Source organism: Scleropages formosus, chromosome 5 (assembly GCF_900964775.1).
Source record: "Scleropages formosus chromosome 5, fSclFor1.1, whole genome shotgun sequence".
Lineage (NCBI taxonomy): Eukaryota > Metazoa > Chordata > Actinopteri > Osteoglossiformes > Osteoglossidae > Scleropages > Scleropages formosus.
In genome coordinates, this window is record NC_041810.1 from 19,719,617 (window position 1) to 19,742,114 (window position 22,498).

At 44.7% G+C, this 22,498-nt stretch overlaps 1 protein-coding gene across 4 annotated transcripts in view; it reads left to right on the forward strand.

Moving 5' to 3' along the window:
- srgap1a (SLIT-ROBO Rho GTPase activating protein 1a) overlaps positions 1-22,498 on the forward strand; it is a 75,429-nt gene that overhangs the window by 19,284 nt on the left and 33,647 nt on the right. For all 4 annotated transcript variants that reach the window (XM_029251969.1, XM_029251970.1, XM_029251971.1 and 1 more), the window contains exons 2-3: positions 12,029-12,224; positions 20,400-20,562. In XM_029251969.1, the coding sequence (XP_029107802.1) occupies positions 12,029-12,224; positions 20,400-20,562 (359 nt within the window). The remainder of the gene's footprint in view (positions 1-12,028; positions 12,225-20,399; positions 20,563-22,498) is intronic.

The window sequence follows — 22,498 nt, forward strand, 5'->3', positions numbered from 1 at the left end:
ACACCATAACCCTTTTTTACACAGATACACAGGCTTATGACTCTCCTGACGTCAAAAATGACCCACAGCAGGCTATTTTAAATCGCCTCTTGGCGTTTTAATGGCTCAGAACAATGTGGTTCTTTGTTGAAATAGTCAACTTGCTGAGACACAAGCAGGCTGGCCCTTGTGTCCTGCTTCTTCTTCCATAGCATCCTTGCTGCAAGGGATCCAAACGTTCCTGGTGGACCTGGATGTGATGCATTGTTTAACTGAGTTGTTTCCAGAAATTCAGTGTTTAGGAATGTAGTGTGTTACTTTTGAGTTGTTCAAAACTTGATGTGTTCTCCTGACTTATTCAAGACATGATGTGTGGTCTTGAGTTGTTTGAGCACCCTACATTGTCTTTTGATGTTTTGGTAAGGTCTGATGCTTGAGTGTGTTGGTTTGACCTTAAGGAGCATCAATACATTGTTGTGTGTTATCCTATAGGTGTGTGCATAGTGATGTCCGGAAGGTAAGTACCCCATTTTGACCATGGATTAGCTCAGACTAGCTTGAGACAAGGACCTACAGTACATTTTGCTGTTAGAGCCATTGAACATAGTCTGAAGTTCTAATTAACAAGGAATTATGTGGAAATAAATGGATGACGAATGAGACAATGAAACTAGGCTGTAACAAAGTCATAAACGGTATGCCTTCCCATACCTTTTTATTTCCATTAAAAAGCAGTAGAGTTTAGTGACATCCAACTTAAAATTTGCACTTTTGCGCTGACTGCTCAACATATGCAGTAATCGGTAGAGTTGACCTGTTAGGAGTAACTCTTGAGTCTGTTTGATGATGGTTAAGGCAAGGGCACATTATATGGAATATTCAATTTGACAATGCCTCAATGAGACAGATTTATTATTTAAGTGCAGGTTGTTATAATGGGTAGGCCATAAATCACAAATCATGAAATCCTGCAGAATCTGGAACCTTCTCCCCCTGGCCTAACACAGCCCAAAATGATCTTCTAGTGCAGAGGGCATTGTGTCTTAAGAACTGTATTTCGCTTCATTCTCCAGTGAGAGATACGTGTGTGTACGTGGTGTATGTATTTTTTGGGTAAAGGCAGACTTTGGATTACAGAGGAGCTATTAAGGAAGAGGGAAGAATGGCAGAGGAAGTGTGTGTGGTGTCCTATGGAGCACACTTCCTTTGTGAAGAAGTTTTATTTATTTATGCATGCATGCATTCATTCATTCATTCATTCCTTTTTTTCAGAAGAGAGATTGCACTTTGTGCGTGTCCATCCTCGAAATAAGCCAGACAAATAAGTAAACATGAACCCATCCAGATGACGATGCAGAAATTTGAGTGGTAAATCTCACAGTTGTTTGGGTTTGAAAGTGTTTAGTTCTCTCTGGTTCGGTGCAGCGTATGAGTCTCCTTGGCCAGCACAGGGACAAGGGGAAATAAAAAAGTGTGCGGATTTAGATTAGAAATGGAAGCAGGAAATGAGTTTTGCGTTTGGCCAATAGACGGACCCAACTGCCACCGCCACACATTGTGCTTGTTTCCACAACATGACACATGGCATCGACACATACAATGCGGGCTCAGTGGAGGTAGAACGTGAAGCACGGTGTGTGTGTGTGTGTGTGTGTGTGTGAGTGAGATCAGGTCAGAAAACAAAGTTCTTGTTGTGCCATGATAATAAGGACATGGAAATACATGCTTTTGTTTAAAGTCTCTGCGGAGAACTTATAAAAGAATCAAAATACGCAAAGAGGGACACAGAACAAAACATCCAATAACACTGACATTTGATTGTTTGACAGCTAAGGTTAATTCTGAATGTTGGACACCCATCTGGAACTTACTAGGTGGTTCCACATGATCGTACCTGTGAAACAGTGCAACCTTTTGACCTTCTGCCCTTGATCTATATCTGTGGATGTATTTTCAATTCCTTATTCTGCTGTTTCTGTGACTCGGAGGTGTTCATAAAACTAATAAAAATGATTTATTTGGCAGCAGCTGGAATGCTGTGTTGGTCTTAGAATCTCAGGTGAGTTGGGTTAACTGAATTTATAATCTTCCGAGAGTTGGACCTTATTATGCTGTATGAGTGATGCCTCATTACCACGAGACTGCTCTTCTTCTGATGTACTTGTCCAACTTGTGGTCACTGATTGATTCCAGGCTGTTTCAGTCCCTATGCGCACTTCTTGATATGCGTGCATTTTCACACAATTTAATTTTCTTCTTCTTTTTTTTTTTTTTTTTTCCTGGCTCGTCCTCATCTATCACCAACTAGGCGTGGGTGAGGAGAAGACCAAAATGGGGGAAGTCTTTCGTAGAGTGACGGTATTTCACTGCCGTTAAGCATTCAATGGGTGTGGAATGAAGTGCTAAAGAGTGGTTCCTGTCTCCTGTGTGCCTCTGCTACATGTGCACGCTTGTTTTGGCTCAAGACCCCACGTGATGCTCTGCAGACCTGCCTGGGGCCTCATCTCTCAGGCACATGTGGTGGCCAGCTGTGTGTTTCCAGACAGATGTGATGTACATGTAGGGCCAGTTTTAGGGCATTTTTGGGACTCCAGGCAAGAATCAATCCGGCACATTATTTCCAACTCTAGATATAATCATTCACACTTTTTTTTCCTCTTCCAAGCTACTTCCTTCTGTCCACCATAAGAGCGTGATACATGCAGGGGTTTATGTTGGCCTGGATTCCACAAACAGACCCTCGCTTCCCTTCCGGGACCCGTAGTCCCAGACTCGGTATGATTGTGCGCTGGCTCCACTTTATAAAAAGTGACTGAAAATATTTAATTTATATTTGATTTACTAAAGTTGTACATGAAATATTTATCTACAGTTTGACTAAAGTACATTTATGTCGAGTATATCAAATATTTAATACACTCTTCTTATATAATGGGGTCCTGCACAGTGGAAAAACTGCTACAACAGATTATGTAAGTATATACCTTTTTTCCATAGCAGTTTTTACTATAGAGTACCATGCTATTTTTTGCTACACAGTCCACGACCAGAGACACTTGTATCACATGTTTTGGGACAGATTTACTCATTCGGTGTCTCAAACGTACGGTTTCTGCCTCTCACGATGTTGAGTCTGGCTGTTTTCTTCCTGTGTCTGGTGCATTAACTTCTAAATTTACCCTGAAAAAATGACAACTGGTGTACAAATAGGGTACAAACGAACAGTGGTGGTTGGACTCCTCTCTTTTAACACTGGCACTGCCATTTCAACCAGTGACAACCATCAGTTACGGTAGCTGTAGATCACAGCTGAAACAGACGACTCGGGACCGTTACTATTATTAATTCTCCAAAGTGCCTTGCCAACGTAAAGCTACGTACAGTTGCTCATTGATACAGCAGGGTAATTCTTCTGTAGCAGCTCAGGGAAACTTGACAAAGGCTACTACAGCAGAATGAGCTCTGGTGGGTGGAGTGCATTCGGTATCTGCCTGGACTGTCTGTGATCAGGTTCCCTTCAGGGAGCAGATAGAGAGGTTCTTTTCGATCCACCATGTGGATAAAGCCGACGGCCACATCCTGGTCAAAGATGAGAGCTTCGGGGACCAGCTGTCTGGAACTGATGGTGTGGTAACCACCCTCCCTTAGATGATGGATAAATGCTTCCTCTCCCAGACTGCAGCAGGCAAAAGCAGTCATTGAGGTAGGGCCGCGAGCTGCTCAAGTCAGGCGTGACGATCGACCCCCACGAACTGCTGTAGTCGTGCATTTCGATTGACCCCCCATGGGTCACCGTAGTCACACCAGCTTGTTCACTTGCACTGGCTTCCAAAATTCTTCCTGATGACTGACACTCCCGCTCTTTTCCTGGTTGGCTGTGATGTAGGTTCTCAGCGAGGAGATGTGACACCACACCCTGTTCTGTTTAGTTCAGGTCATTGTCGTTCACATCTGTAGCTGGACAAGGAGAACAAAGCATTTCCATATGGTTGTAGACAGTAAAACTCAATATCTCTTCTATTCGGTAAATGACAACACGATACACTTCCTTGCCTGCTCCGAACGCAGAACGCTTTACTCGTATAGCCAACCTCTTGACGTTGATGTGAAGACAGCAGACATTGTCAATATTATCTTTGCCGCCAATTCCAAATATAGCCGTGTTTGCAGAGCGTGCACAAGTGGAGCTTTAGAGAATCCAGCTGACTGAAAACTGGGGGACGGGAAGGAACCGAGGCATTCTGGGCCAGTAAACAATTGCATGCAGAACAATGTCTTTGTAGTGGAGTTTCCTGTTGCGTGTGTCTGGGTGTGTATGTCTGTGTGTTTGTGTGTTTTGTATGTGCAGCTGAGAGACGGAGTGAGGAGTGGCAACCAGCAGCTGATTTCTATGTAGGAGCAACGCAGTAGAGTCAGTTGTCTTACCAGTCAGATGTTGTCGTCTGTCGATCTGTGCACTCATACTCTGACCTGGAGTGCGTACAGGAACACAGGGAATAAGCTGGGGTTCCACCCTGACGAAATGCCATGTCTTAATGGCTGTCAGAAGGGGGTGCGGTGGCGGGACGGGTTTGACCGGGTCCTGCTCTCCGGTGGGTCTGGGGTTCGAGTCCCGCTTGGGGTGCCTTGCGACAGACTGGCGTCCTGTCCGGGGTGTGTCCCCCTCCCCCTCCGGCCTTACGCCCTGTGCTGCCGAGTTAAGCTCCAGCTCACTGCAACCCTGCTTAGGACAAGCGGTTTCAGGCAGTGTGTGTGTGTTTATGGTTGTCTCTACTATATTTTTGCACATTGCGGGTCTGTTGGGTGCATTTTTTTTTTTTTTTTTTTAATTTTTTTAGTTGATTATCTCCTGAATGAGTTTGTGTTAAGTTACCTTCGCTGACCTCATTATATAGCTGGGTAATTTTTACGTAGCAATTCAGGGTAACTACTGTGCTCAAGGATCATTCTGTTGGAGGCGAGACTTGGATGTGCAGCTTTTAAGTACAAACTTGACAGCTGTAGCCACTACGCCACCCGCTGCCCCCAATATGATCGCACTATGATTACGGCTGTGCTTTGATTCCTTTTAGAGTCAGTAAAGGGAATATCATTTGAGCCGAGCTTTCACCAGTGCTTCCGGAAGCATGTACGCACACTTACACACGCCTCACTCCAAGCCAAAACGTTCCCTCTTCAAGGGTTAACGGGGCCGGCTTGCCGTTTCCTGGAGGTCAGGGGCCAAGTGGTAACTTTGTCGCCTCCCTGTACGCAGAACACACACAAACACACCTTGCGTGCCCGTGCGGGTTCAGCTGCTCCCTGTAGCCGAGTACGACATCGTTCCCATGAAAATGTCAGTCCTTTGTTTCACTGTGGTTTCAGTTGGTAGAACTGTCTCCCGAATAGGAGCCCCTCATATGTCACAGAGTCAAGGAAGCAAAACGATAACAAGAATCATGTCCCTAATAATTTTTTAGGGTGCTTTTTCCACAGCTCTTTTGACCCACTGCGCCTTTTCACAGGATCAGCCTGACTGGCTGCAGTTTGAGGCTCGCATCCTGGATTTCAAACTGTAGGTCACCACAGTTTGCTTTTGCACGCTTTAAATAGGCAGCCACGGATCGCAGGGAATAAACGTCAGCGCTCTTGCTCTGTTGAGACCTCACCTTTCCTTAACAAGCTGCCCCTGGATCCTCACAGCTCTCCGTAGTGGTTGGGTGAGCATCATCCCTTAGCAGAGTCTACGTTCCCCAATTCAGGAGCCTTCAACAGAGGCTCAGCATCTCGCCATGGGAATGCTAGCCTCCCGCAGTTGTCTTGGCAACCACACTAGATGTGTCGGCTGTGTCAGGTGCCTCGGTGAAGGTATTATTGCTACACGGGCTGCAAATGAGTGCAGAGCTCCCATCCGCCTGCAGTCGGATTTCTGTACAGTAACAGTTGCCTAATTCTACTCATGGCAATATGAGCGTGCACTTTTATGCAAGGATTAAACCCTTTGCGGTTTGTTTCTGCATCACAGATTTGTGTTCAGGACAATTCAGTTTTTTGCCCTGTATATATTTATGTATTTGCTTACTGTATGCTTTTATATAATGTGAGTTAAAATCCCTATACCATTGTAATTATTGTATTTATTGTAATATTTATATTTAAAAGTTCTAGTAAAAAGTAAGAACATTTTAGTTTGCATATTTATGCTAAATATTATAAGTTCCCTTCTTGGTTCAAGGTGTGTTTCTTGCTGAGTGTCCTCCTGTCACCTTGAGGTTACTGGTTCAAATAATAAGGACCGTGTATAAACCGGATACATTGACTAGCGGAAACGTAATAACATTAATCACTGTGCAACAGAAAACTGACACTGACAATGACCACTGGTTTTTGGATCGGTTGGCCCAGTTGTTGCTATTCATTAGAGGGTGTCTCCTTATTTCTGTGGTCCTGGTAATTTGTGGTATCAAAATGAAATGCACCTTCTTCGCATGATGGAAGTGTTTGGTTTGTAATGGTGAAGCTGGTCATTCATTATATATGAAAGAAGTTATAAATTTGAATTACATGAATTAAAAAAGATATGAACAATGTACTAAGGTTTTATTTTTTTTTTTATTTTTTTTTTTTGGCTGGTATCAGGCTGCTCTGCATTTTTTTGCCAATTTGTAGGTCTCCCTGTTCTCACCCAACGGTAGTTTTTCAGTGTCGTGGTATGGTAAAATGAGGGTGTAGATTTATTTTACTGATTAAAAAAAACACTTTATGTGGTGTAGCTGCACACTACTTTGTCAGCATCAATTTCAGGTTTTTTCGGTCTCTATGGTCATTTGATTGGCATCGTGGCCATTTCTCTGTCATCGCTCATGGGATGTGGCCATTAAAGTCACTTTTTTTTTTTTTTTTTTGCGCTCAGATGAATGCTAGCTGTGTAGCAGTGAAGAAAGGACACCAAAGAGTGGTCCACTCTGCCAGTCATTGCATTTCAGGCTCCGCAATGTGGAACACGGAGGCAGGACAAACAGGCATCACAGCTTGACCTTCAAGCATTAGCTGCTATTTCAGGTGCTGCTGATAACACTCGCCACATGTGGGGATAAAGAACAGCATGTCCTAGATAACTGTTGGCAGGGGATGTTACAGTTTAAAAGATTTGAACAAGGCAGAAGCAACTTTAAACTTTTGATACACAAGAAAGCCAAAGTATATGTCTTTACTGTGCCAGGCAGATCATACACCGATCAGCCATAACATAAAAACCATCCATCCATCCATCTTCTGTCCCGCTTGTCCTAAAAGGGTCGTGGTGGCGGCGGGGAGAGTAGAGAGGCCCAGCCGCCCCATCCCCCGCAACTTCCTCCAGCTCAACCTGGGGGATCCCCAGCCCTTCCCAGGCCAACTGTGAGATATAATCCCTCCAGCAGGTCCTGGGCTGACCTCGGGGCCTCGTCCCAGTTGGCCCTGCCTGGTATACCTCCGAAGGGAAGCGCCCAGGACAAAAACTACCTGCATGAAGGGGTGTACATGGTCTGCAACAATCTTTAGGTAGGTAGTATGTGTCAAAGTAACATCCACACGAATGCCAGGACCCAAGGTTTCCCAGCAGAACATTGGCCAGAGCATCACGGTGCCTCCGCCGGCTTGCCTTCTTCTCATATTGCATCCTGCTGCCGTCTCTTCCCCAGGTAAACGACACACACGCACCTGGCCATCCACATGATCTACAAGAGAACTTGATTCATCTGACGAGACCACCTTCTTCCATTGCTCCATGGTCCAGTTCTGATGCTCACGTGCCTATTGTAGGCACTTTTGGCGGTGGACAGGGGTTAGCATGGGCACTCTGTCCAGTCTGCGGCTAAGCAGCCCCATACGCAGCAATGTTTGTTGCGCTGTGGGTTCTAACACCTTTCTGTCATGGCCAACATTAAGGTTTTCAGCAATTTGTGCTACAGTAGCTCTTCTATGGGATCAGACCAGACAGGCTAGCCTTCGTCCCCATGTGCATCAGTGAGCCTTGGGCACCCATGACCCTGTCGCCGGTTCACCAATTGTCCTTCCATGGACCACTTTTGGTAGGTACTAACCTCTACATAACAGGAACACCCCACAAGACCTGCCGTTTTGGAGATGCTCCGACCCAGTCATCTAGCCATCACAATTAGACCCTTGTCAAAGTCGTTCAGATCCTTATGCTTTGCATTTTTCCTGCTTCCAACACATCAAATTCAAGAACTGACTGCTCACTTGCTGCCTAATATATCCCACCCCTTGACAGGTGACGTTGTAACGAGATCATCAACATTATTCACTTTACCTGTCAGTGGTTTTAATGTTGTAGCTGATCTGTGTAGTCTACCGCAGAACCTAGACAAACCGTACTGCATTGAAACGTCTCAAAGTAAGCAGAGGTGGCCATGGAAAGGAGGCAAGTTTTTCACACTTTTCCACCCTGGTTAAACTCTGATCTCCACAATTTTTAGATGATACCTGGGATTTGTTCAGCAAAGCAACATAACTTCTGTCCACCGCAGACGTGTCCTTGCTGATGACGCACTGTCGTCTCCTTGTGACCTGTTGTCCTGCAGTGAGATGCTCCTCGTGGTATGACAAATGGCGCTTGGCCCACTGGGGTGCTTGTCAGCACAATCTGCCTACTGATATCCTTAGTGGGTTTTGTCACTTTTGCCGTGGTCTTCTGAGAGAAAGACGGGGACAACATCCCGTCAGGATGACCTTTTCAAACACAGCCAAGATTGTAACTATGACAATGGGCTTGTCATGTCTCAGCCCATCCTGCTTCCATCAGGGTTCAGGAAAGCGTTTAGGCACTCATGGTAATATTAACTGTAATAGTCTGCGTTGGAATCTGTTTTGAAAACTGAAAACTTATAAAAATGTTTTTTTTTTTCTTTTCCTCTTTTCCTCCTCTCACTATATTAGTGGGAGCAAATCCTCTAGCTGTTGTAAGGGTGAACCATACAAGTCCTGATAGCAAACAAGATGTCGAAGCTGCAGTTGCTGGTGGCTGCAGACATTGACACGGTCCTGCTGCCAGCGGTGAAGACTAATAACTTTGAGGTACTTAGCACTAATCTTGAGCTTAAGTGGAAAAGGCTATGAAATCCATTGATTCATCCCATCCCTAAGCTGCGGGCGCTGATCCCGTTTGAGCAAAGATTAGTTGTTTGTGGTTGTGAGGACAACATGTCACTTGTAAATGAAGTTCTGCAGAAATGAAAACCAACGTTCCAAGTCTTGTTGGAGGTAAACTAGCTGTTCGATCCGTTCTGTTCGGTGGTGCGTTTGCTCCCCAGTTGTGCCCTCCTTTGAGTGCCAATTCCATGTTTTAATGACTCTTCCTTTAATATGGACCCCAAGGGATATCGTCAAGATACGCAGCTTAATAAATGCTTTTCCCCTCTTGTGGCAGAGTCTCGTCTCAAGGATTGTACTTAAACATTTAAAGAGTTATTTTGCATTGCCTAGTTGAACTGAGATTAGTATTTTAAATATTCACTTTCCTCTGTTTTTGTCCTTGCCGTTGGGGAGTCAAACTCCAGTTGCTCAAATGAGTTCAGAAAATTTGGATGACTTTTTTTGGGAAATTGAATGGTGGCATTACTAGAGGCGTTTAATATGAGGGGGGAAAGAAGTGTCTCTTGCATGTGGAAGAACTGGTTAAATCGGAGCACACAATTATTTTGGTCGCTAAAAATATGTTGGTCTGGTTTCTTGTCATGGAGAGCAGAAAGCCGGACGTAGTTTTACCATGTGTCCTCCATTAGATGCATGCAGCTCTCGATCACATGCACATCTGTACGTGTGCTGCTGCCGCAGTGACACGCTTTTCAGTCTGCAGACTGTCAGTAGGTCTGCGGAAATATAATTCCGGATTTGTTCTTCATTCAGACCTTTGCGACGTGGGAAATTATGTGAAATTATTATGACGTATGTGTGTACAGTATTCACAACACAAGGCACGTATATACAGAATGGAGCACAACACATTACCATCACAATATATAGAACATCACACACACACACACCAACACCTATATCTGCTTACCAAACCAGTAGTCATGCTACCCTAACACACACCCCTAGATACCATTAACAAACATCTAGTTGCCATGACTCCCTATTTAAGTTCCTGTTCAATAGTGAGAAGTCCTCGCCCTAGAGTGAGACCTACTAGGACCAGTTCCAGCCCCTTCTTCCCAACACCCTCGTCCAAACCAAGGGTTCCAGAGTAAAAACTACTGAATCCAGAAACCCTGAGTCAGTGATCTCTTTTCCATGAACCAGCACATTTTTCAACAACGTCCAACTCGGTTCTCCGAACAGCTGGCCACCAATTTTGGTGGAACTGACGTTGACTGCTTCCATGCTGTTGGTCCATCGTAAGCTCTTGCTAAGCTCACACTGAAAAATGTTTTCCTGCAAGTTGTCATTAAGCAGCGTCTTGGGTTTTTTCTATGGTTTCCATCTGACAAGTTCTGACCAGTTCGCTCAGTGATTGCTGGGTCAGATTTCACAGCTTCCCCTTTCCTTTGTGCAGGCACCTCATTGTTAACATTTTTATCCAGTGGTATCAAATGTTTTGGTCATAAATACGCAGTCCATCCCATTACTGTACTAAGAGAGGTGTTACGGTAAAGGAGTTATTTTTAATAGCATATACACAATTCCCACTTGCATTTGATTCTCAGTAATGGATTATGCTTATTTAAATTTGGAGCAAAAACTTTTTGGGAAACTTTTCCATGGGCACACCATCCTCTTTGGCAGTTTGTAGACATAGTTGTCCTTTGATTGGGGGCTTTGCGGCTTAAATAAAATCATGCGAGAAGCGCGTGTGGCTTCGGGCATCCTCGTTTAACCTACGGCTGTCGAGAGGAGAAATGTCACCATCTGAGCCTGGAGCCGGGGTGGGAGGGGGGGCGATGAATTATGCATGGGGTGGCTTCCCACGGGGCCGGCCGAGGAACCGCACACAGGCCCTCTGTGGGGCTTGTAAATGTAAGAAGATTCATGCACCGTGACAGGTATGGTGGGGGGACAGGGTGCCGCAGGAATCTGAAGCCAAGCCTCCCATGATCATAAGATTTCTATAAAAGACACACCTTGATTATGACAACGTCCTCTCTATTTTCACTGTTCCCAAACATGCAAAGCAGACCCACTGGATGCCAGATGTGGGTAACTGCATTTCCTGTGTTTATTTAGGGTTAGGGTTAGGGCACACATGAGTATTGGTATGGTATTTCCAGAGATCAGTGTGGAACCTCTTAAGATGAGGTCCATGTTCCACACAGGTGAGCTCTTAGCTTAACTCTCATCCTGTCCCGTCCCTAAGTCCTTACTCCACGTTTCCTGCAGTTTGTTCTTCCCTTAAATATTTGACTGGTACATCTCTCACATCGCTTTTGAATCTCGTCGCCGTCAAGACTTCCAGCAGTCCGGTTCCATCTGCGTGGCGTTTGCCGACCTTCCTAAGCAGTCCATAAAGACAACTCTTGAGTTCCCTGTGGTTTCTCCGTGAGGTTTTTCAGCAGGGTAGCTGGGCTGCCAGCACTGCTTTGCTTTCCTGGTGTTTTTTTTTCTGCTTGACTTCTGCTTTCGGAGTGAATGCAGCACATTCACTCTGAAAAGGCTCTGCTGTTTTTATGAATATTTGAAAATCGCAATGGCTTTGCACTTTGTTCATCTTCGAAGTTTGCACAGAACTATTCAGCTGCTATTTTCATCTATTTAATTACGCTCCCTATACATATATGCAACCCAGATGAACAGGAGATACAATGGAAGTGACAAATAAATGGCAAAATTCTGTCAGTTCATGCATTTTTTTCATGATTGTGGATGATAGCAAGCTATATATAATTTTTATGAAATTAAATGCGTATGACCTCAGTGGTTCACGTTTTTCAGGTGGTGGGCTGCTCTGTGGATCTTTAGTAACGCATTTTTTTCTGTTTGCTCCGCACGGTTCTCTGCGGCTTCTCTTTGGTTTTGCGTTGGCTGTGCTTGCAGCCGGGCACTGATGTGGTTCCGTCCTGGTTCCCCGCAGAGATCCGGGCCCAGCTGGTGGAACAGCAGAAATGCTTGGAGCAACAAACAGAGATGCGGGTTCAGCTCCTCCAGGACCTGCAGGACTTCTTCCGCAAAAAGGCCGAGATCGAGGTGGAGTACTCTCGCAACCTGGAGAAGCTGGCCGAACGCTTCATGGCCAAGACCCGCAGCACTAAGGACCACCAACAGTACAAGTGAGGTTCCTCCGCCAATCTGTGTGTGTGTGTGTGTGTGTGTGTGTGTGTGTGTGTGTGTGTGTGTGTGTGTGGGGGGGTGTGTGGGTGTGTGTTTGTGTTTGTGTGTGGGGAGTGGGGTGGGTGTACACAAGCATCTCTGTTTGTTGCTCCAAGCATTTCCAAGATGTACGTCGCTTTGGAGGAAAGCGTCTGCTAAATTAATAAATGCAAATGTGGAGGGGGGGTGGCGCGACGCGATGGGAAGTGACGATGCTGGAGGTACATGCGGGAAAAGTTTGCACGGCTGGATGGTTTTGACAATTCTTGCATCTTGGTTGATTTTTTTTTTTTTTTTTTTTTTTTTTTTTTTTTTTTTTTTTTTTGCATATTTATGTAATGTGTAGATGCTCTTTCCCATGGGTGAAGTGTCCACTGACTTACTGTGGTTATTTTAGTGTATGATGTCGGTCGCTTTGTAACGGACCCCATTTTAACCTCATTTTATCCCCAATGGCCTTTTTTGTCACAGAGACAGGAAACACCCAGAGGACCCCCCCCCCCCCCCCCCCCTTCAAATACACTTGGCACATGAATTCAGTATAATATTTATACATTTTGTGTGATTAAACTCCTCCTTCAGCAATTTCGTAGTGATACTAGCTGCATATTTCCGGAGGTTAAACGTCAGAAATTATTTAAGATCGGTATTACCTGCCATGTTTAAGGGTGGATTTATGCCAGATGCAAAGAGATGAAGATGAATTATTGAGAAGCAATATCCTGTGAGAGCTGGGCAGATGGGGACTGCCTGGGTGTGTTTGTTTATTAAACAGCCACGTCCGCACCTCCCCACATACACATTCGCACACTCGCAGAGCGCCTTCTGCAGCGGTTCGCTTGCTTCCCGTGATGCTATTGATAAAGGGCAACTGTCAGCATGTAGATTGGGATTTTACCCAGCATGCTCAGCTTTTTTGCACATTTCCCTGTATGAGGTGTGTTAGGCGGAGCAGAGCTCAGGGGAAACTTAAGCGTTCAGATAGGGGACTCCGGGAACCGAGTTTGCAATATCCGCACAGCCTGTTTATGTGACTCATGCTCATCTAAGCGCAGGCTTTGTGTTTAATATAATGTCAACAAAGCCACAATGCTGACCGTCTGCGTTTGCACTTTAGGCTAATTTGGCACGATCTGCTGGTGTAGAGGGAAAAAGAAAAATAGCATGTACTCTGTGAGAGCAGAAAATACCGCATTTTTGAAATTCTGGATTGGAGTTTACTTGTTACCATATTTACTATTTATTGTATCTTTACCATTTACTTCGGGGGCACGGGGGCGCAGCGGATTTGGCCTGTGTCTGATCTGTGGTGGGTCTGGGGTTCAAGTCCTGCTTGGGATGCCTTGTGATGGACTGGCGTCCCGTCCTGGGTGTATCCCCTCCCCCTCCAGCCGTGCGCCCTGTGTTGCTGGGTTAGGCTCTGGCTCACCGCGACCCTGCTTGGGACAGGTGGTTTCAGACTCTGTCTGTGTGTGTGTGTGAGAGATTTACTTTTAATTATCCTCTATCTTTGTCTTATTAATCTATTACAATATGTCTTAATAATGTGCCCTCATTTCCTTTGTGTCCTGTGGGTATTTCTGGAAGCACTTCTGGACAGTCTGTGTTATGGGTTAAAGAACAAAGCGTGGGGAGGGAGGTACATAAACATGGTGCAAGTGCAGCCGTTTGCAATGGGTTTACATCTGAGGAGACTCTGCACAATGCTATTAAACCATTGTTTAGGCTTCTTTGTGCCTCATTATTGAGACTCCAAAGAACCTGCAGTTGTCTGAAAAGATCAATTTTAACAATTGAATGCCTGTTTTCTGCAGTTTGAATAATACTGTGATGGCCAGTTTATTTATCTGTGTTTCTGTGTTTTTCCCTTTTGTTGAAGGCTGCAAAGACATGAATGCCCTGGTCTCCATCCCACTCTACCAGGCTTCATTCCTCTGTGCGTGAAGCTGCATTAACCAAACAACCAGCACTCAGCCTGCACCTTAATTAGCTTTTGTTTCTGCGTGGGAGAGTTCACAAGGGAAAATTCTGATAGGTCCGCTTTGCCAGGCTGGAGATTAGCTGAGAGACGCAAGGACACAAAACCTGCCCGCGTCTTGCTGTCTCTGGGATTTGACGGGCGGCATTTGTGGTTTTCTGCTGAGGCTGGGATATGTTTCTTTCCGTCTTCAGATCACATTACCACTGTCAAACATGGGAAAAAGACAGTATGGCTTTTTTTTTTTTTTTTTTTTTTTTAAAAAAAAAGACAACCTTCCATTTCTTAGTGGGTTTAGAGGTAGATGCGGCTTGAGAATTAATCCTCTCTCATCACACTAGCAGCTTATTATTTTGTAAAATATTACAGATCAACACCGACATAAAGACTTTGGCTGTATGGGGTCCTGAAATTAGAGGCGGTGATTTGAACTTCCGAGCTTCCGCTGGAGGCCCTCGTGTAGAAACAACAGGGTAATACCCAGATGTACTTTGTTAGCTTGGAAAGTCGAGAGACTGTGGGTGTTTTCCAAGGCTCGTCTCCTCTGTTTATTTTTCCTGCTGCTTCATAGGCGTGGAGCCATCTGTGTACGGCAGCTTTCAAACGCTGGAAGAATGACGGACGGCTCGTACTGCTGCAGCGGTGACAGCACACAAATGTGGACAGTGTCATTCTTCCACTAGAACCTTTAAGTAAAAAAAATAAAAAAAAAAAAAAAAATCCTCTGTAGATGTTTCTAAGTGACAGGAGTTTGTAAGACATGGCAGCAGAGTATGTAGATGGGAAGACATGATGAGAAATATCGTGAGTAGTCTTCCCCTGCCTTAGTAATTGTATTCTCATAAATCGAAAGATTGGAAGATGGTAATGGAAAATCTGAATTTTTATGCACTCCTGAGCCACAAAATTGATTCCCGGTTATGCTAAAATGTCACCAAATACCATTAAAAAGGACACAGTTACTTCAGTAGTTAACGTCATCGTAACACAACGTTATAACAAGGGTTTCCCTTCATTACTCTATAATAACGTACGGCTGTCTGCCTGGATTGATTCAACTCCTTCATAGCAAATAAGTATACTGTACATTTAACAGATGTGCACAAACAAATATCTCTCATACATATGATACTCATTGATTTATTCATTGATTATCAGTGATTGGTAATACATCACTATTATTCAATCTTTAATGCAAAAAAACAGAGCAGTAAAGAATAGAAATCAATGAAAACAATGAAAGTGAACATGGTTTGGACAGTCCAAATTGGGGCCATGAATGCTGACATTTTAAAAGGTGAAACTGGGCAAACAATGGCTAATGCGATGTGAGGACTTCATGCCGCAGGAACCAAAGTATAACTGAGAAGAGGACTGTTTGGTGGCTCTGGTTTCATGCTGCTTAGCTGTTGTGAGACGTGAGAAACTCAAATTGTGTCTTTGTAAATGCAAGGAAATGCCTTCCATGCTAAGGAAGGGTCATTAAATGAAACTCCTTGTAAAGTAAAATTGTCGTAACCCAGATGGGCGTCTCTCAAGTGTACAACTCTACGTGTTGTCAGTGCTTTTGTGGAAGTCTTGCTTGGAAAATCTGGTTCCTCTGGAGTGCCCAGAACCATTTCCTACATTTCTTCTCCCTGGTTACTCCTTCCCCACCCTGTGGTTCAAAGGTGGTGGGCAGCCCAGCAATATCTATTTGCTGGTTGAAACTGTTTGTTTAGGGTGTGTCTCCATGGAATGTGTTGGGGTAACTGTACCATTTAGATCATGGTATCCTCGGGGGTTGGCTAGGGCAGCCGGAGGGGAAGTCTTTGGTAATTAAGTTGCTCATTGTGGAAGATTAGGACACCATGCAGTCAAACAGTAATGCCTTCTTTTGTGCTGTTCGCCCATCTGATCCATGTACCGCTCCGTGTCTCGCCAGTGAAAGCATTCGTTTACCCCAGCACTTTTGAAGATAGTAGAGCGTCACCGATTCTTTTGCTACGAGAGCACGTAGAGCTTGAATGAAGACGACATCGCCACCACCAGGAGCGTGTAATGAGCGTGTGTTTTGAGACATGCGGAATCAATAAGTGGCCAGTGCTGTATCAGCACCCTTCAATGAGTAATTCTCGTTGAATAAGAAAAATCAAATGCCCGCAGGGCCGGGTTGCTCTTTAAATCATTACACCGACGGGTTTCATGTTGTTTGCCCTGTAGTAATCTGCTGGATTTTACTGTCAAGTCTTCACGGTGCTACTTATCAGCTGGTGTGTTTAAGTAACGACTGCAGTCGCTGGAACAATAAAAGCATAAGGTGAGGTTACGCCACTGCTGTTTTTATAGCGTATTACATTTTACTGCCTGATATACCCATTACAGTATTTTAGGTAATGAAGGCCACTCAGTTTCAGCAGTTTTATTCATATGGCAGCCCTACATTTTATACCAGTGTAAAACACTTCCATACTTCTGTAAATTCCAGTCCGGTCTGTGTGGTGTACTAATGCAGACCGGTTTAATGGGACAAATACCGAATGTCAAAATACAATGAGGTCCGAAGCGGGCGCACACAATGACTGACATTGGAGCCCTTTGACAATGAAAAGATTTGATTAGTCTGCCGTTTTGGGGATTTTGGTGAGTTTAATGGCGGCCTTATTGCTGAAAAGCACTCCCCCCCCCCCCCCCCCCCGTCATTGTTAGTGGTTTACTGCTTAGTGAAGATGTCAGTGTAGTGAAAGCTGTTGAAAAGGAGTAGGGTTGAATAAAGGTCAGATTCAAAGGTCAGAGGTCGTATTTGTTGCACTGTTAGCAGTCAACCTGCCATCCCCTCTGTCTGGAAAGAACTTGACCATGAATCTGGTCAAGCCCCTAGACCTGCCATTACTGGACACCTCCCTTGTCCCTATTCTAGACAGTGAAAATTGAATTCGGTTCAATTCAGTCCAATTCAATTCAGTTCGATTCAATTCAATTTACCCCTGGGCAGGGGCCAGTGATACTGTAATGGTTAGTGTTGTCAGCCTGCAAACAAAGGACTGACTGTAATGCCTTTGAACAAGGTATTTACCCTGAAGTGCTCCTGTAAAAACGACCTCGCTGTAAACGAGTAAATAATTGCATGTCACGTACAATTCTGTTTGCCGTTCTGGAGAAAGGCGTCGGCTAAATAATGGTTAATAATAATAATACCATGCAGAAGTAAATGAGATTCTATCAGTAAGGATGTCTTCTCAGGGATGAGGTGACGGTGCTGCCCTATCTATGGGCCCGTGACTCTAACCTCTTTGGGCTCAAACCCCCCCTACCTAATGTCCTCCTGGGAAATCGGTGACATTCCTGCCAGGAAGTGCGCCATGACCCTCCTACAAGTTCAGTTTCCTCAGTGTGGGGGTTCATCTGCTGGGGTGGCGGTCTCCATCGTGACCTCCGGTATCCGGTATGCTCATCTGTCCGCTGGACAGTGCTAGACTACCATACCACACCACACATGCCCTTGTTCTTCTCCCCCCTCATCTGCGTGGGTTTTTTGTTTAACTCCACCTCCTGTTTTCTCATACATAACCAAGGGGGGCAGGCTGCGTGAGTTTTATTTTCACATCTCTTCGTTGCATGAAGAAGCCAGGCAAGTCAGGGCAACCACTCGTTCCAGAAAGACACATCCTGCGATTGGCATTTTTACCTGTCAGTCGCATCCAAAGCCCCAAGTCTGTAGCTAATTCTACTTTTAACTCGCTTCTCCCGCTGCTGCGTGGGACTTGAAAGAAATAGAAAGGCATAAGAGTATTGATTTGTATTGTAAGGGCAGCGAAAGGACATGCGTTAATCGCTGTCCCATAGAGGCTGTTAGCACTGCACACCAGCAGTCTGGAACCACACCACCTTTTTTTTCTTTTTTCTTTCTTTCATCCATGTCTTAGAATCACTTATGTTTTAACCTAATGAGATCTGAAACGAGATGTTCTCGTTTTCATTTGATTATTGATTCATATAGTGCAGCTGTATTTAGATCTTCTGTTTCTTGCTTTTCTGTTTACTAAGAGAGGCTAATATTTGAGTGAGCTGCTATCCACTGAGGTGGCCCACAAATGGCTGTCTTGTGTTCTCCATCCAGCAGAGGCTGTGGCGTCGTTCTCCAAAATGGGACGTCCACTATAGCGCTGCTGCTTCACGAAAGACCGAGGGGGCAGCAGCTTTACCGTCTCTCCAGCTTGGTGGTTGACGGTCCCAAGTCTTCAGGAGGGAAGTGCGGTTGGGCCTCCAGTATGACAGAGCAGAATTCCAACCACGTTTTGAACTAGATGTATCTTTTAGCAGGTGGTAATATCCTCCCTGTTGTACAGTACACCACTGACCATTGCTTATGTGGTTCTTGGAAGGTGCAAATTGCCAGCAGCGAGAGACGGTATTTATATTTATTTCCATTTCTTTATTTAGCCGATGCATTTCTCCAAAGCGGCTTACAATGATTTACACGTTTATACAGCAAGTTCATTTTATTAGAGCAGTTGCTTGTAGGTACTACACCAGGAAGTAGGATTCGAACCTAGGTCCTTTCAGTCTGAAGGAAGCGGCTCTAACCACTATGCCTTGGGTGTGTAAGAAATCGGGGGGCTTGCAGGGTATGCCAGCCCTCCCCGGATGTCTCCGCTGTTGAGTCCAATATTAGTTCATTACTCTTCTCCGACAGCACGAGGCTCACAGCTGGCTGCACAGGGCTGCTCTTCAGCTACTTTTGTTCAAGGTCAAGAGCATGACGAAGGCACAAGACTGTTGAAATGTTCTAATCTGCTCCACGGGGGGCGGCTGTACTCAGTTCAGCTGGAATAATTCATTTCGGCTAAATCTAGCTACTGCGTGGCGGCAAGTGGCGCAGCGGCTTCATAGCTTGTTTTTCAGGTGCGGGTCCTAAAAGGGAGGCATCTGTTGTACCCTTTGGAATGATTTATTACCTAAGTTGCTTGTGCGTCTGAAACGGGAACAGCGAGAATTTGCAAAACTGTGTCAGCTGCCTGGATAACAGCAAGTGCTGAGTGTATAAATAACTTAAATAAGATTTTTCGGTGACTTGCGCACATTTGATTTGTGCCTCTGTTGGATGCGTTTTAGATTTTCAAAGCCTTCGACAGCCTGGAGTTATTTGTCCCGCCGAAGACGTCCGTGACAAGCGGTTATTTCCAAAGCTCATTTGAAATGCACCGAGGAGCTGTCATCACTTACATGCTGCAGGACCTTTCATACACAGCATTTCAGTATATTCAGCCACTTTAAAGTCTTCACTCCCATTCACAGGGATACAGGAAAACATCCATAAGATCTCTGTACATACGCAGTTTTTTCAAACTATCAATATATGATTTCAGTGGCTATACTGCATTTTCAGTGGTGAGGGCTGTACAGCTATCATTTATTGCTAGAAGACTCACTGAAAGCCATTCGCCCAGTGGTTTATCCCTCAACCTCTGGCACATGTGGCTTTGGGGAGGAGCTTAAGACAACTGCTGTGTGGGATCTGTACCCTTAAAAGGGCTTAGAAAGGGCAGTGTGGTTAGGTTCGGGTGGCTTCTGCGTGCGAAAGCAGCGAGCGTCACATGGACAGGGTTTCGTGACTCACTGCAGAATGTCCTCGGAGTGGAGTGGAGTGTGAAGGCAGCACTGTTCCCTCCGTACCCTCTTCTTAAACTTGTTTGCATGTCGTATATGAAGTTGGAGTGCGAAAGTTGAGTTTTGTTGAGGTGTACAGTTTAGGAGCTCCCCAACACACCCTGCAATGACTTTGTGTTAAGTTTCTGGGCTGCTAGAAGTTTCCCTGACCCCAAATATCTCTGCATCTGTGCCCCAGAAACATCTGTGACACACCACGCTGTAGTGTTTTTGTAGGGCAGCTGCAGCTTCTGACTGCGATTTAGGCTGCCTCTCATTGGGCAGGGATGAAAGAGACCCCCTTAATGCTTCTGAGATGTGTGCTGATCTGCTTCATCAGGCACTTTAGCATCCTGCTCCAAGAAGATCAACTCATGAATCTTTGATTTCTTCATACTGAGCTGGAACAGAGGGGGAAGGAACAGGGTTTTCGTCTGCGATGTCATCACGGTTGGGTTCAAATTGTTGGGCCAATGAGGCAAACAATGAGTCATATCGGTCGGTCTCTCTTGCCCTCGTGCTTTCTCAGGAAGGACCAGAACCTGCTGTCTCCTGTCAACTGTTGGTACCTGCTACTGAACCAGGTGAGACGGGAGAGCAAGGATCACGCCACGCTCAGCGAGATCTATTTGAACAATGTCATCATACGCTTCATGCAAATTGGTGAGGACTCCACACGACTCCTCAAGAAGGTGAGAGCTGGTTATTTACTTCCTGCCCTTTCATCCCCTAAACAAATAAACCCCATTGTCTGTGTGCAGTATGAACTAAACGTCTAGATTTATGACCAAAATGTCACTGTTTCCTGTCCCTTCAGGAGGCTTTCAGTTTAGCCAAGAGAAAGATCTTAACAGCTCCCACCCCATCACCTTGACATCACTATTCATCCTGCACACAACACCGCCTCAGAGTCATAAAATTTATCCCGCAGGACAAACCAGCTGCAAACGGACAAAGAAATTTAACAAAGTCTTCAGAGATGTCAAAATATTGGTACTAGTTGAGCCTGAAGTCCTTGCTGAGTTTTAATGAGTGAAAAGTTGTATGACACACAGCATCATAGCCATGCTCATACCTGCTGCGTTGTGCTAAGGACACTTTCTTGGATGCTGCATCTATAGGACAGTATGCTCTTGCTTTGTGCTCCCTGTCCTCAGCGGAACTCCTATTGCAGCAAGAGTACAGAGTGTGTCTAATGGACCGCAGGCCAGCTTCTGTGTTGGCTGGACACATATTACATTGCATCATGTCAGTTAACATAATTCATAATTTACCCCCTTTTTTTTTTTTTTTTTTTGCACATTTCGGAGTGAAAGCACCCAGGGCCTATAGAACACCAAACAGCAACCCCGTCCTCCACCAGTTCTCGTTTCATGTCTTTGCTAAGGTTGAGCGTGTCAGTGTTTCTACTCATTGTTTAGCCTTTTGAACAGCCTTGGACATGTGACACATGTAAAGGTGTGAAAGGCAATTAGTGCAATTATCTCACACACCTCCCAGTGCCTTTTTTTTTCCCCCAGAGAATGTATTTTTCCTCTCCATTAAGAGATCGTCTACTTCCCATTGCTGTCAGTGTCTTAATCTTCTGTGACTTGTGGTTCCTTTATGCTCGGAGCTTTCCCGAAGCCACGCTGGCAGCTGACTGCCTAACAAGCCTAGCTTTTATTAAACAATCCTATGAACTGCTCACAGTTTACGTGAAAGGTGCTTAAATCCCAAGCTGTCAGGATCCTGAACTCTCCCTGTCTCCTTTAACATACCTGACTTTGAACTCCGACCCCTTCAGCCACACCCCCCATCCAGAATGACACCAGCCACTTTAATACCGACTGAACAGAATTTCTTTTTTATGACGCTGACTGTTCTCCTGAAACCTTATTTAATACATCCTATATCTGTATTTTACATTCTGTATTGTTTAAAAAAAATGTAAAAAATGAAAAAGTGGCATAGCGGCCACAGTTATACATTCTATAGCTGTATTCTTTTAAAAAAAAAAAAAAAAAAAATTGGAGCAGACCGATCACAGTAGTCTCCTCTCCTAGTGACACTGATGGCATCAAGTCTTTTACAAGGAGGCACCGCTTCTGCTCCATGGCAACTCCTAATAATGGATTTTAAAGGTTCATTAGCCTTAATTGCACACGGAGTTGATATTCTCACTGACAATGACTGCTGTAACTGGGCTGGTTTTCAGCTAGTTTACTGTAATGGAACAAAATATCACAGCGTAATAAATGCTGAGACATTAATAGCTGTTGATGGACTGTTTATTATGCTTGTGTTATTGTGTAAAGATGTTAGTTTCTGATAAATCTATGTGGAATGATTGCCATAATGTGTATTGCCACACAGACCGGTGCGGTTAAAAGCTCAACCACTTGGTTAATTGATGTTTGGGATGGTCATTGTCAGCCATTGTAGGATTACCAGTCACTTATTTTTGAAAGGTCTTTTTTGTCAAAAGCCTGATTAAAAACCTGACACACACATCTCCGATACATCTCAATTTCTCAGACAGACCATTGCCAGCAGTTTCCAGCCCTCTGTTTACTGGGGTTAAGGTTTGCTTGTGTGCATGAGTTCTACATTTTTAATTATACTTCCCGATCTTTCATACTTCCTGTT